Source organism: Pristiophorus japonicus, chromosome 1, assembly GCF_044704955.1.
Source record: "Pristiophorus japonicus isolate sPriJap1 chromosome 1, sPriJap1.hap1, whole genome shotgun sequence".
Taxonomy (NCBI): Eukaryota; Metazoa; Chordata; class Chondrichthyes; family Pristiophoridae; genus Pristiophorus; species Pristiophorus japonicus.
This window is the reverse complement of record NC_091977.1, coordinates 307,849,278-307,862,825: the sequence shown is the minus strand read 5'-3', so window position 1 is coordinate 307,862,825 and position 13,548 is coordinate 307,849,278. Positions and strand designations below refer to the sequence as shown.

General features: G+C 46.9%; 1 protein-coding gene across 1 annotated transcript in view; it reads left to right on the top strand.

Moving 5' to 3' along the window:
- Positions 1–13,548, top strand: part of LOC139263812 (cancer-associated gene 1 protein homolog) — a 242,780-nt gene that overhangs the window by 167,001 nt on the left and 62,231 nt on the right. The window contains exon 17 of the mRNA XM_070879900.1: positions 9,355–9,557. Within this exon, the coding sequence (XP_070736001.1) occupies positions 9,355–9,557 (203 nt within the window). The remainder of the gene's footprint in view (positions 1–9,354; positions 9,558–13,548) is intronic.

Genomic DNA, 13,548 nt, shown 5'->3' with positions numbered 1-13,548 from the left:
ATCCTCTATCCATGCTAATATATTGCCCTAAACCTGTGAGCTCTTATCTTGTGCAGTAACCTTTTATGCAGCCAAATATATGATATCTACTGGTTCCCCTTTATCCACCCTGCTCATTACAACCTCAAAAAACTCCAGCAAATTTGTCAAACATGATTTCCCTTTCATAAAACCATGCTGACTCTGCTTGATTGCATTATAATTTTCTAAATGTCCTGCTACTACTTCTTTAATAATGGACTTCAGCATTTTCCCAATGACAGTTGTTAGGCGAACTGGTCTATAGTTTCCTGCTTTCTGTCTCCCACCTTTCTTGAATAGGGGTGTTACATTTGTGGTTTTCTAATCCGCTGGGATCTCCCCAGAATCCAGGGAATTTTGGTAGATTACAACCAATGCACCCACTATATCTGCAGTCACTTCTTTCAAGACCCTAGGATACAGGCTATCAGGTCCAGGGGATCTGCCCACCCTTAGTCCCATTAGTTTGCCTAGTATTTTTTCTCTAGTGATAGTGATTTTTTTAAGTGCCCCCTTCCCTATAGCCTTGATTATCTATTATTATTGGGATGTTTTTAGTGTCTTCTACCGTGAAGATCGATACAAAATATTTGTTCAATATCTCTGCCATTTTCCTGTTTTCCATTATTAATTCCCCAGTCTCATCCTCTAAGGGACCAACATTTACTTTAGCTACTTTCTCCCTTTTTATATACCTGTAGAAGATCTTACTGTCTGTTTTTATATTTCTTGCTAGTTTACTCTCATAATCTATTTTCTCTCTCTTGATTATTTTTTTCATCATCCTTTGCTAGTTTCTAAAACTTTCCCAATCCTCTGGCCTACCACTAATCCTTGCATCATTGTATGCCTTTGTTTTCAATTTGATACCATCCTTAACTTCCTTAGTTAGCCACAGATGGTCAGATGGTTCATTCTTCTCTTAAGAGTCTTTCTTTCTCAATGGAATATATCTTTGCTGAGAGTTATGAAATATCTCCTTAAATGTCTGCCACTGCTTTCCTACCATCTTACCCTTTAATCGATTTTCCCAGTCCACTTTAGCCAACTCTGTCTTCATACCTTTGTAATTACCTTTATTTAAGTTCAGGACACTAGTTTGAGACCCAAGTTTCTCACTAAATTTGAAATTCTAACATGCTATGATCACTCTTTCCTAGATGATCCTTTACTATGAGATAATTAATTAATCTGATCTCATTACACATTACCAGATCTAAAATAGCCTGCTCCCTGGTTGGTTCCACAATGTATTGTTCTAAGAAACCATCCTGAATACACTTTATAAACTGATCCGCAACGCTACCTTTGCCAATTTGATTTGTCCAATCTATATGAAGAATAAAATCACCCATGATTATAGCAGTACCTTTCTTACAAGCTTCCATTATGTCTTGATTTTACTGTTGGGTGGGAGTAGTCTTTGGACCCTCTGTGACTTATTTCCCTTATTATTTTTTATCTCCACTCAAACTTATTCTACATCTTGATCTTCTGAGCCAATATAATTTCTTACTACTGCAGTGATCTCATCCTTTATTAACAGAACTACGCCACCTCCTTTTCCTTTCTCCCTATCCTTCCAAAATGTCAAATACCCTTGAATATTCAGTTCCCAGCCTTGATCACCTTGCAACCACGTCTCTGTAATGGCTATCAGATCATATCCATTTACTTCTATTTGTGCCATCAGCTCATCGATCTTGTTACGAATGCTGCATGCATTCAGATAGCGAGCTTTTAATTTTGTCTTTTTACCATTTTTCCCTGCTCTGACTTTACTTTCTGATGCACTCTTACGTTTATACGCTCTGTCCTTTCCTGTCACACTCTGGTTATCATTACCCCTATCGCTGCCCTGCAATTTTGCCTTCTCCTTTCTCTTTGACTTTTTTAATTTCCCCTCGCCTGAACCCTCGCTCCCCACTTCTATTTAGGTTAAAGCCCTATCTGCAGCCCTAGTTATTCGATTAAGAGATTGAGAGCAGATTTGATAGAGGTGTTCAAAATCATGAGGCGTCTGGACAGAGTAGAGAGAGAGAAACTGTTCCCATTGGCGGAAGGGTTGAAAACCGGCGGACACAGATTTAAGGTGATTGGCAAAAGAACCAAAGGCGACATAAGAAAAAGCTTTTTTACACAGCTTGTGGTTAGGATCTGGAATGCATTACCTGAAAGGATGGTGGAGGCAGACTCAATCATGGCTTTCAAAAGGGAGTTGGATAAGTACCTGAAAGAAAAAAAATTGTAGGACTACGGGCAAAGGGCAGGGGAGTGGGACGAGCTGAGGTGCTCTTGCAGATAGCTGACACTGGCTCGACGGGCTGAATGACCTCCTTCTGTGCTGTAACCATTCTTTGATTCTAAGTATTATGCTGATTTAGTATCTTGGTTATAAGCAGGGGATTGGACTCTGAGCAGGCACAGACATGATGGACTGAACAGCCTCCTCCTGTACTGTAAAATTATATTATTTGGCTTCTGTGAATTATTTAAAGTGTAAGTAATCTCAGCCAAGCAGATTCAGCCTTAATGCCCTGGTCTGTCGAAGTGATATTTTCCATCTTCCAGAAGAAACAGGAGAGCATGGTGGACATCCAGTGTGATCTTCAATGAACAATATTATGTGATTAGGAGTCAACTGTTAAACCTGGTCATACTAATCCATTCACAGCATATACAAGAGCAGGTTAAGGTTCTTAGGAAACTCGATGTGCTTATGGGAATCACCTTTTGGCTGTAAGTGTTGGGAACATGGCCCAACTGTGACAGGAGGATCTCGCTAAATCCAGCAGTCTTACACCGATCATGGTTATTCCGTGTTACTTTTCAATTAAGAGTTCTGACAGGTTATTGATCGAGGTCAAATCGATCCTTGTTTTTCCTTGGCCATGTCAACATGGGAGGGGAATCAGCTAGTGCCAATATCAATGGAAGAAGGAGAGGAGGAACAGGAGTTGGAAGCCCAAGAGCACAGAATGCATTGGAGAAGGAAATACAGGTAGCACCAGTAATGCTGCATCACTGTATATACTCCAGGTTTTAACTCCCTTGGGAGTCATGTGGGCAGCGGGGGTTCGATGGGAACAGGAAACTATCAGACCCTTTGCAGTGTGAGGCCCATGTGATTTTAACCCCCAGGCCTCATCTGCATGGGTCCATTTAGTTCCCGATGCATTAGCAGAACATCATACTATCATGGCAGACACATTTCTATCAGATGCTGGCACTTGTACCTAATTCCCTTTACGTCAACAGCAAAGGCAAAGAGAGTCGCTTTTCCAAAATTGGCATTTCTCATGGTGAATAGGGATGTAAATGCAAAGTTTTGGGGGTGACCCTGGCATCTGTCAGTGAGATCTCGGTCTAGCAGTATTGTGAGGTAGGCACCCAAGGTCAGGAAGCACTGGCATAGGGATCCAGGATTTGGGAACTCTGGAGATGGATGTTTTAGGAAGATTAGTTCTGGGCTCTTGATTTTGTGGGAGCAAGATCTTGGGATCTGAGGGCATTGGGTAAGGTGTTTAAAGTTCTAGTGGCATTGGGTAAAGTGTTTAAAGTTCTAGGGGCATTGGGTAAAGTGTTTAAAGTTCTAGGGGCCGTGGGTAAGGTGTTTAAAGTTCTAGGGGCATTGGGTAAAGTGTTTAAAGTTCTAGGGGCTGTGGGTAAGGCGTTTAAAGTTCATGGGGCAGTGGGTAAGGTGTTTAAAGTTCATGGGGCAGTGGGTAAGGTGGTTAAAGTTTGAGGGGCATTGGGTAAAGTGTTTAAAGTTCTAGGGGCATTGGGTAAAGTGCTTAAAGTTCTAGGGGCAGTGGGTAAGGTGTTTAAAGTTCTGGGGGCATTGGGTAATGTAAAGTCCTGTCCCCTCAGTATAGATTCACACGAGGCATGTAGTGAAGTCAAGGTCACTCTGGACATGCACCTTTATTTCACAGCTCTGGAATGCTGCACTTGCCTGAGACCTGTCCTTATATACCTGTCTCTTGCAAGTGCATCCCTGGTGGTAAGGTATGCTGGTGGTTACAGGTCATATCTTATTACAGTCATGTATAGCATGTTAGAATACAGTTATATATAATAATGTAACATACATGACATCACCCTCCCCCAAGATCTTATTGTCTTTGTAGGTTCAGTCTCTCAGGTGGTCTACGGTCTCGCGTGGAGCGTCTGAGTTGTGGTTCAGTTGTTTGCCTTGGTGTCTGTTTTTCTTTGGGTGTGGTTGCTGGTATCTCGCCTGGGCTATCTGTTTCGATTGGTGTGATTGTTGTTGACTCGCCTGGGCTGTGTGTTGGGATTGCCCTTTCCTCAGGTTGTTCCTTCTGTCTGTCCACCAGGTGTGGTGCGAGTTCCACATTGTAGTCTGTCTCTGGTTCCGCAGTGTTGTTGGTAAATCTGCTTTTGACTTGGTCTACATGCCTCCGGCAGGTTTTGCCATTGTCCATTTGTACTACCAGTAGCCTGTTTCCTTCTTTGCCCGTTACTGTCCCTACAAGCCATTTGGGACCCCTGCCATAGTTTAGTACAAACACTTTGTCCCCTATCTCATTCCATCTCCCCTTCGAATTTCTGTCATGGTACTCAGTCAGCTTACGGCGCTTTGCCTCAACGATTTCGTGCATGTCTGGGAGGATTAATGAGAGCCTTGTTTTTAAAGTCCTTTTCATCAACAGTTGCGCGGGGGGGATCCCAGTCAATGAGTGCGGACGAGATCTGTATGCCAGCAGCAGTTGCGACAGGTGACCCTGCAGCGTGGGACCTTGGATTTTAAGCATGCCTTGTTTAATGATTTGCACTGCTCTCTCCGCCTGGCCGTTGGAGGCCAGCTTGAACGGTGCCGTCTTGACGTGATTTATGCCGTGGTCAATTATAAAGTCTTGGAATTCTGCGCTGGTGAAGCACGGACCATTGTCACTGACCAATATGTCAGGGATTCCGTGCATTGCAAACATGGTTGCGAGGCTCTCCACAGTGGTGGAGGTTGTGCTTAAGTTTAAAATGGTGCATTCGATCCACTTTGAAAATGCATCGACAACTACCAGGAACATTTTGCCCATGAATGGGCCCGCATAGTCTACGTGCACCCGCGACCACGGTTTGGTAGGCCAGGGCCAGGGTCTCAGGGGAGCCTCCCTGGGGGCATTGCTGAGTTGGGCACAAATGGTGCACCTTCGGACGCAGAGCTCCAAGTCCGCGTCAATACCAGGCCACCAGACGTGGGATCTGGCTATGGCCTTCATGAGAACAATCCCTGGGTGCTCGCGGTGGAGCTCCCGGACAAATGCCTCTCTGCCTCACAGAGGCATGACTACTCGGCTGCCCCACATCAGGCAGTCTGCTTGTAGTGATAGCTCATGCATGCGCCTGTGAAAGGTTTTTAATTCCTCGGGGCAGGCATCGCAAGCCTCTGCCTAGTCACTGGTTAGGACTCATCTTTTTACTAAGGATAATGTGGGGTCGCTGGCCGTCCAGGCTCTGATTTGGCGAGCCGTCATGGGCGAACCTGTGGACTCAAAGGCATTGATTGCCATGACTATCTCACGATCCTTTTCGTCAGACGCTTCCGTGGTCACCAGGGGTAGCCTGTTGAGCGCGTTGACACAGTTGTCTGTGCCTGGTCTGTGCCTTATGGTATAGTCGTAGGACACCAACATGAGTGCCCACCGTTGAATTCGCGCCGAGGCGTTGGCGTTTATTGCCTTGCTCTCGGATAGGAGGGACATGAGGGGCTTGTGGTCGATTTCTAACACGAACTTGGCCCTGAAAAGGTATTGGTGCATCTTTTTGACACCGTACACGCATGCGAGCGCCTCCTTCTCTACCATTCCGTACCTGCGCTCCGCCCGCGAAAGTGACCTGGAGGCATAAGCTATGGGTTGTAATTTGTCCGCACTATTGACATGTTGCAAAATGCACCCGACCCCATACCCTGACGCATCGCATGTGAGAACTAGCTTTTTACCTGGATCAAAGAAAGTCAAAATACTGTTGGAACACAGAAGGTTGCGTGCCTTATTGAAGGCGCGTTCCTGGGCGTCCCCCAAAAACCAATCGCACCCCTTCCTGAGTAGCACGTGGAGAGGCTCCAGCAGCGTGCTTAAGTTCTGCATAAAGTTCCCAAAGTAATTGAGTAGCCCGAGAAAGGCGCGCAGTTCTGAGACATTCCGGGGTCTGGGTGCCAGGCGAATTGCTTCTGTTTTGGACTCTGTTGGGCGGTTTCCATCAGCGGCAATCCTTCTGCCCAAAAATTCAACCTCGGGCACTTGGATTTCTTGACTCATATGCCTACCCGATCCGACCGCTTTAGTACTTCCTCCAAATTACGGAGATGAGAGTCAGTGTCCCTGCCCGTGATAAGTATGTCGTCTTGAAATACAACCGTCCCCGGGATGGACTTGAGCAGACTCTCCATGTTGCGCTGGAATATGGCAGCTGCCAACCTGATGCCGAATGGGCATCGATTGTACAAAAGGCCTCGATGTGTGTTGATGGTGGTGAGTAGCTTGGATTCCTCGGTCAATTCTTGCATCATATACGCAGATGTGAGGTCCAGTTTTGAGAAAAGTTTACCTCCAGCCAATGTGGCAAATAAGTCCTCCGCTCTGGGCAGCGGGTACTGGTCCTGTAGGGAGACTCTGTTTATGGTAGATTTGTAGTCCCCACAGATTCATACGGATCCATCAGGCTTCATGACTGGGACGATGGGACTTGCCCAGTCGCTAAATTCCACAGGTGATATAATGCCTTCCGCAGAAGCCTGTCTAGTTCGTGTTCAATCTTTTCCCTCATCACATCGGGTACAGCTCTGGGCCTTGTGATGGACCGGTCTAGCATCCTGTGTGATGTAGATTTTGACTTTGGCCCCTTTGAAAATGCCCACACCTGGCTGAAAGAGATGTTCAAATCGCTTTATAACTGTTGAGCAGGAGGTCCGTTCCTCTAATGACATGGCATGGACATCATTCCATTTCCAGTTTAGTTTTGCCAGCAGTGCTGGGGGGTCTCCGGGGACAATCCGCAGGGGAAGTCAGTTCACTGTCCCTTTGTGTGTGACAGAGAGCATGGCGCTGCCGAGGACTGGTACGATTTCTTTGGTATAGGTCCTTAGTTTGGTGTCGACCCTTGTGAGTTTTGGTCTGTCTCTTTTATGCGACCACAGTTGTTCAAATTGTTGAGTGCCCATGAGAGACTGACTCGCTCCCGTATCCAGCTCCATGTTGACAGGTATCCCGTTGAGTAGGACCCTCATCATTATAGGAGGCGTCCTGTTGTAGGAGCACCGGCCATTGATCGTGTTGACCCGCTGTACATCGGTGTCCCGGGTACTGTCCCCATCGTCTTCTGGTCCGCTTTCCGACCCATCCGATTCATATACCAGCCGTTTTTTTGCACATGCGGGCCAAATACCCTGTATATTCACAGTTCCTGCAAACAGCCTGTTGAAATCGACATCCCCTTGATGAGTGCCCATCCCCACACCTCCAGCACAGACCGGTTCAAATTGTTCAAAGTGTTCCCAAAGAATGAGCTGCGCCTGGCTGATCTCTCTTGAGCTTCTCTCAGTTTGTAGTTGATTGCTCACATTGTGGGTTGATGAGGTGTGAACGGCCGTTCCTGTGGCCCTTGATGGCTTCTGGCACCACTGCCTGCTGTCGAGAGCCTGTTCTCCCGGTTTTGTCTGTGTGTGGGGGTAGCAGCTTGTTTAGTGCTGTGAACTTCTTGTTCTGATATTTCGTTATTTGTCGTACCTGCATTGTAAATCAACCTCGTTTCTTCTTCCCCTACCAAGAATGTCTGTGCAACCAGTGCTGCTGCCTCTAAGGTCAAGTTCTTGGTCTCTATGAGCTTTCGGAATACGCCTGCATGGCCTATTCCTTCAATGAAAAAGTCTCTCAGCATTTCTCTCCTCAGTTCATCGGAGAGCTCACATAAACTAGACAACCTCCGAAGTTCCGCCACGAAGTCGGGTATGCTTTGGCCCACACAGCATCTGTAGTTGTAGAACCTGTGTCTGGCCATGTGTAGGCTGCTCGCTGGCTTCAGGTGGTCTCTTACCAGTGTGCTCAATTCTTCAAACGACTTGCTTGCTGGTTTCTCGGATGCCAACAGATCCTTCATTAAAGCATATGTTTTCGAGCCACAGCTGATCAAGAGATGGGCTTTTCTCTTGTCTGCCTTATCGTCGCCTAACCAGTCTTTGGTTACAAAGCTTTGCTGGAGCCTTTCTATAAAGTCCTCCCAATTGTCTCCCGCATTGTACTTTTCATCTGATCCGTTGTTCGCCATTCTCTGGATTCTGTAATCCCGTAACCCGTCGCCACTGTAAAGTCCTGTCCCCTCAGTACAGATTCACACGAGGCATGTAGTGAAGTCAAGGTCACTCTGGACCTGCACCTTTATTTCACAGCTCTGGAATGCTGCACTTGCCTGACACCTGTCCTTATATACCTGTCTCTTGCAAGTGCACCCCTGGTGGTAAGTTATGCTGGTGGTTACAGGTCATATCTTATTACAGTCATGTATAGCATGTTAGGATACAGTTATATATAATAATGTTAGATACATAACAGGTAAGGTGTTTAAAGTTCTGGGGGCATTGGGTAAGGTGTTTAAAGTTCTGGGGCATTGGGTAAGGTGTTTAAAGTTCTAGGGGCATTGGGTAAAGTGTTTAACGTTCTAGGGCATTGGGTAAAGTGTTTAAAGTTCTAGGGGTATTGGGTAAGGTGTTTAAAGTTCTCGGAGCATTGGGTAAGGTGTTTAAAGTTCTGGCGGCATTGGAGGCTGCTAGGGAATCAGAGAGTGCTCGGGAATGCAGTCAAGGGGTTGCGGGATCCAGGAGTGGTGAGGGGGGGAGAGAGTTCCTGGAGTTCACTGGGACTCGAAAGGGGGTTTTAGAGGACTTGGAAATTTTGGAAACTTGCAGTATTGGGGGTTAGCAGAGTCTAAAACATTGTAGGGGCAGCGGGGGGGGGGGGGGGGGCGCAGGGTTGGGGGACCAGGAGAATAGGATTCAGACTACAGCTGGCTCCTTTTGAATCACATGTTTCCAGATGCTAACAATTACAGAAATAAAACATACAATGGGATGATGAAATTGACAAACTTGTGCAGACCAAAACCTTTTACTCCTGCAGACTAATCCGGGCCTTAGCCCCAAATAGCTCCCTCACCCTCAGATGTTGCACCAGCTCTCAGAACGTTTCTGCCCACACGCGCCAGCTCAAGCCCTCCCTCTCCCTGTCCAGGTGGTTAGTAATATTTGTACCACAAATGGGCATGAGCATTGCTTTCTGCTAAATGCACTTTATGAAATCATATTTGATATTTTTTCAGGTGCAATCCAACATTTGAAAATGTGCAACAAACAGAATCAGAAACAGAGTCAAGAAGTGGATAGCCTAGAATCCAAGGAAGGTATCCGCAGCCGATATCATTTTGGCAGCATTTCTCAGCCAGACGTTTATTCAATTTGCAACAAGAAAGATGAGCTCTGCTTAGAAACGGAAATGATTGGCACACCTTCAGAGATATCACAGGTACTCTACTTCATGACTTAGTACAAAGATAACCTTTAGGTACCAAAAACATAAAGGAGCCGAATAGCCCCCTTCTATAAGGCCCAAGTCGGAGCAGGCTGGCCGCTGAGTTTCCACGGAGGGGCCGCCATTTTTTTAATTGCCCTACCTCAGTTTTGGAGCAGTATACGGGACTGCTCCGCCTGTTTTCCTGACCCTTTGCTGACCGACGGCTTCCCCTCCCGAAATTGCCCCATGGGAAATTGCCCCTTACCTGGAATTGCACTGCAGGAGCAGCACCGCCACCAGTCGGTGCCCTCGACAGCTTTTGCTGTTGATACCCATTGTGTGGCTTGGCGGCACGACTGCCCTTAACAGGGAGGTGGCGCTGACGGTGATGCAATTTTTTTTTTGTCGGCCGACTGCTAGGTTTGGCTGGGCCACGGGTTCGACTTGGCTGCCAACAGGCAACCTGGCACCCCCTCTTGGATGCCAGGCTGCTGGCCCAGCCGAAACCCTCTCTGCTGACCCAGTGTTTGCCACTAAAGTGGCTGCAAAGTTCGCAGCGGCCCTCTCCTTTAACTGATGTAGGGGGGGGGCGGGGGGGCGTTGTGATGCGCCAGCGTGATGATGTAATCAGCGAGGGGCTGAAGACTGATAGTGTCGGCTCCATGCCCCGTCCCCACTTCCGCCCCGCTAGTGACGGCCACTCCGCTGATGATGAGGCCACTTTCGCCTGCTCCAAAAAAAAGCACAAAGTGCTGAATTTCTCCGGTTTGGCTGACCCATGCATTGGGGGTGGACAGGGCATTTCAAGAGCGGTAGGTGCGACTCATTTCAGGTGGTGGGCAATTTCGGCCCCATAAGCTGATATATTTTCTGAACCTCTTTTATTTTTGTGACACATTATTACTTCATCTGTTAACATGATGTGCAGTAGCTCAGAATAGAATGACTTGTGTTTTAAAATCAATTCTGTGCCCTTGTAGAAAGTACAGATCATAATTGGTGACCAATAGATAATATGGCTTTGATTTTTACGAGGTGGGAGCGTGCAGGAAAAGGGTCAGGAAAGCCCAGTAGCGGGCGAAGAACCCGGCAAGTTCAGGGACATCCATACCCTGCCGACCTTAATGGCTAGACTTATTCTAGACTTCTATTAATGTGGATGAGTCCATTTCATTTACATTATCAAAATCAAAGCTACATTCACTGTCTCAGTCACCAATTTATTTTACAGAGTCAAAGGCCAAAAGGTCTTTCACCCTTTGTGAATATTTGGGGACTGGTCCCTTTCTGACACTGGTGGTTAAACACTGGGCCGGATCCTGCTTGAAAAATAACAGTGTGTCCATGATACACGCCATTATTAACAAGCAAATCGACCAGCAATTTCAGGGGATTAAGTGATGTGCATGAGTTGCGAATGTCCAGCAAGCTATAGTGCAAAATTATTTTGCGCTGAAGGGCGAAGAATTTACAGGGCACTTCGAGAGATTCCCTGCTGCAGCAAGATCTGGCCCAATATTTTCTTCCCATATGTCGCATTTTTGACATCATTAAACTTTTTGAAACATTCTTCCTTCTCCTTTTTTGTAAGGTAATTGGGTAGGTTTATTATCGAGAGGTGTAAGTCAGTTATAAATGGTTTGGAATTGGTGAGAATCCTACCAGAAAGATCAGTGCTAATGGGCTCAATTTTGGCCATGACTTGCATCAATCTTTTTGGAGTAAGTTGTTTTTTCTGGCATTTTCTCAAAAAAATTTGCCATTTTCTCAAAAATATTTGCCCCAGAGTAAGTCAGTTAGGTATGATTTTTTTTTTAGTTCCATTTTTTTTTTCAAAAGGGGGCGTTCCCAGACACTTACGCCAGTTTTGGTCATTTATGCCACTTTGGCCAGCAAAAACTTACTCCAAATCAACTTAGGTCAGCGTATGTGGCCAGCTCTGAAAAACATTGCGGGCAGTTAAGAATTCACCGCAGGTGAGTACATTTAAAGCACCAAGACTTACAAAGCACTAAACAAAGCACAAAAATAAGCATTCAATAACAAATAAAAAATACAAGGAAGCTGAAAGGACCTGCACCAAGACTTACAAAGCACTAAACAAAGGCCAAAAAGTAATAAGCAATTAGTTAACAAATAAAAAATAGAAGGAAGCTTCTAAGTTTCCGCCCCCCAAAAAAACTCTTCTCCTCCCCCCGCACCGCCCCCAATCAAAACTCTCTTCAAAGCACTAAACAAAGCACAATCATCAATAAATAAAAAATAAATCTGAAGTCCTACTTCGGCCCAGGAAGTCAGTGGGCCGGCTGGCCGGTGCGGGAGGCCATTTGGCCGAGGATAGGTTGCGGCGAAGATCGGGGCATCCCTTCGGCTGGGGATAGGGGCTGCGAGCATTGGGTCCTGCTCACAGCCCACAGGACATGCTGGGAGGGCGAGGTGCATGCGCGCAGACTTCACTGCGCATGCGCACAACTGACGGCAGTGTTTTCCGCATTGGCCTGTTGCTCCGCCCCCCCATGTCACTATCTACGCCACGCTGGGACACCAGAGACTCGGCAGAGCGGGCAGGATGGGGCCACTTTTTTTCGGCACCGTTTCCAGCGCGCAAAGTTGACGCATTTAAGGTAAGTGCGCCGAAAAAAGGGGTTGGGGAAAATCGGGCCCAATGACGCTCCAGGATATGCTCATTCGAATGATTTTTCACAGCACCAGCTGCAGATTTGGACAATGCTAGGGAATAATGTGAGAGGAAAATGATGTGTGACCGAGAGCTTATTTGATAGCCAGAATAAAACAAATTGAAAAATGGTCAAATATGGTCAGAAAAATGATTACCATTCCATTCGGTGTCCTTAAAATAAACTTTTACCTGACCTGACAGTCCCTAGCAACCCTTTTTACCTAGGTTCCTGGGTGTGGTTTGCACTTGATTTCCTGCACATCTACATGCTGGGAAATGCCCATACAGGACGGGGCTGAATTTCAGAGTCCCGGGAAGGACTGTTCCTGTGGATTTGCGGCGGCCATTCGGCAAAATCAAGTGGCCGCAGCGACGCATATTCAGTGCGTGAGTTTTTTGGGCTATATCCATTTCCACCTCAAGCCGTCGACTTCCAATGCGGTAAGGGGCTTGCGGCCATAATGACGTCATCAGGGTGCGCACCGCTGTTACCCAAATTCAGCATAAAAAACCCAGCTTTTTTTTTGACAGTGCACCTGCCAGCTTTTTGGGTCGATGCACTTTTCCAGGCTGCTCAACACCTCTGGAGGAGGAGAACGGAGGATTAACGTGATCGGGTATTTTTGGTCAAAATGTTTTCTGTTGATTTGAGCGCATTTGCTAAACCTGCAGAGTACTGTTCATCACTTTTTGAGTTTTGAAGACTTTTTAAACTCTCACTTATTAATGGAGGTCTGTAGGCCTTTTCTCTGTTCCACAGAGGCCTGCTTGTGAGGGTCCAGCCTTCACACAGAATGGGCTCAGTGTTGGCAGGGGAATGCCTCGTCCACCTTGAGACACAGGGAGGCATGCAGGAGAAGATGGCACCATCAGCAACGGGTACAGAGGCAGCGGGCAAGGGAGGCAACAGCCATGGCTGCCCAACATGGAGAAAGGCCTGCAGATGGCCGCAGAACTCCACGTAGAGAAGGTGGCCAGGAGGGAGATGGCGTGAGTAGGAGGATCAGGTACGATGACCCCCCGCACCACATACTGGGTCAGGAGACTTGCCAGCAGCAGCCTGCAGAGGCTCCGGAACATGAGGAGGAACAGGGTGAAGGCAATCAGCCAGCTGTCATCGGAGGTGGCCAGCTCAGACCTGGGAGAAGGAGGCTCTACCGTCAAAGAGTCTACTGACATCAGTTCTCCTTCCTGGAGCTCAGTGATGAGCAATGTTTGCGAAGGCTCAGATTTAGAAAGGACGCACTGAGGGAGCTGTGCAGTGTCCTGCGCCAAGATCTGCAGCCTCACACAAGGCTCAGGACAGCTCTGACCGTTGAGACC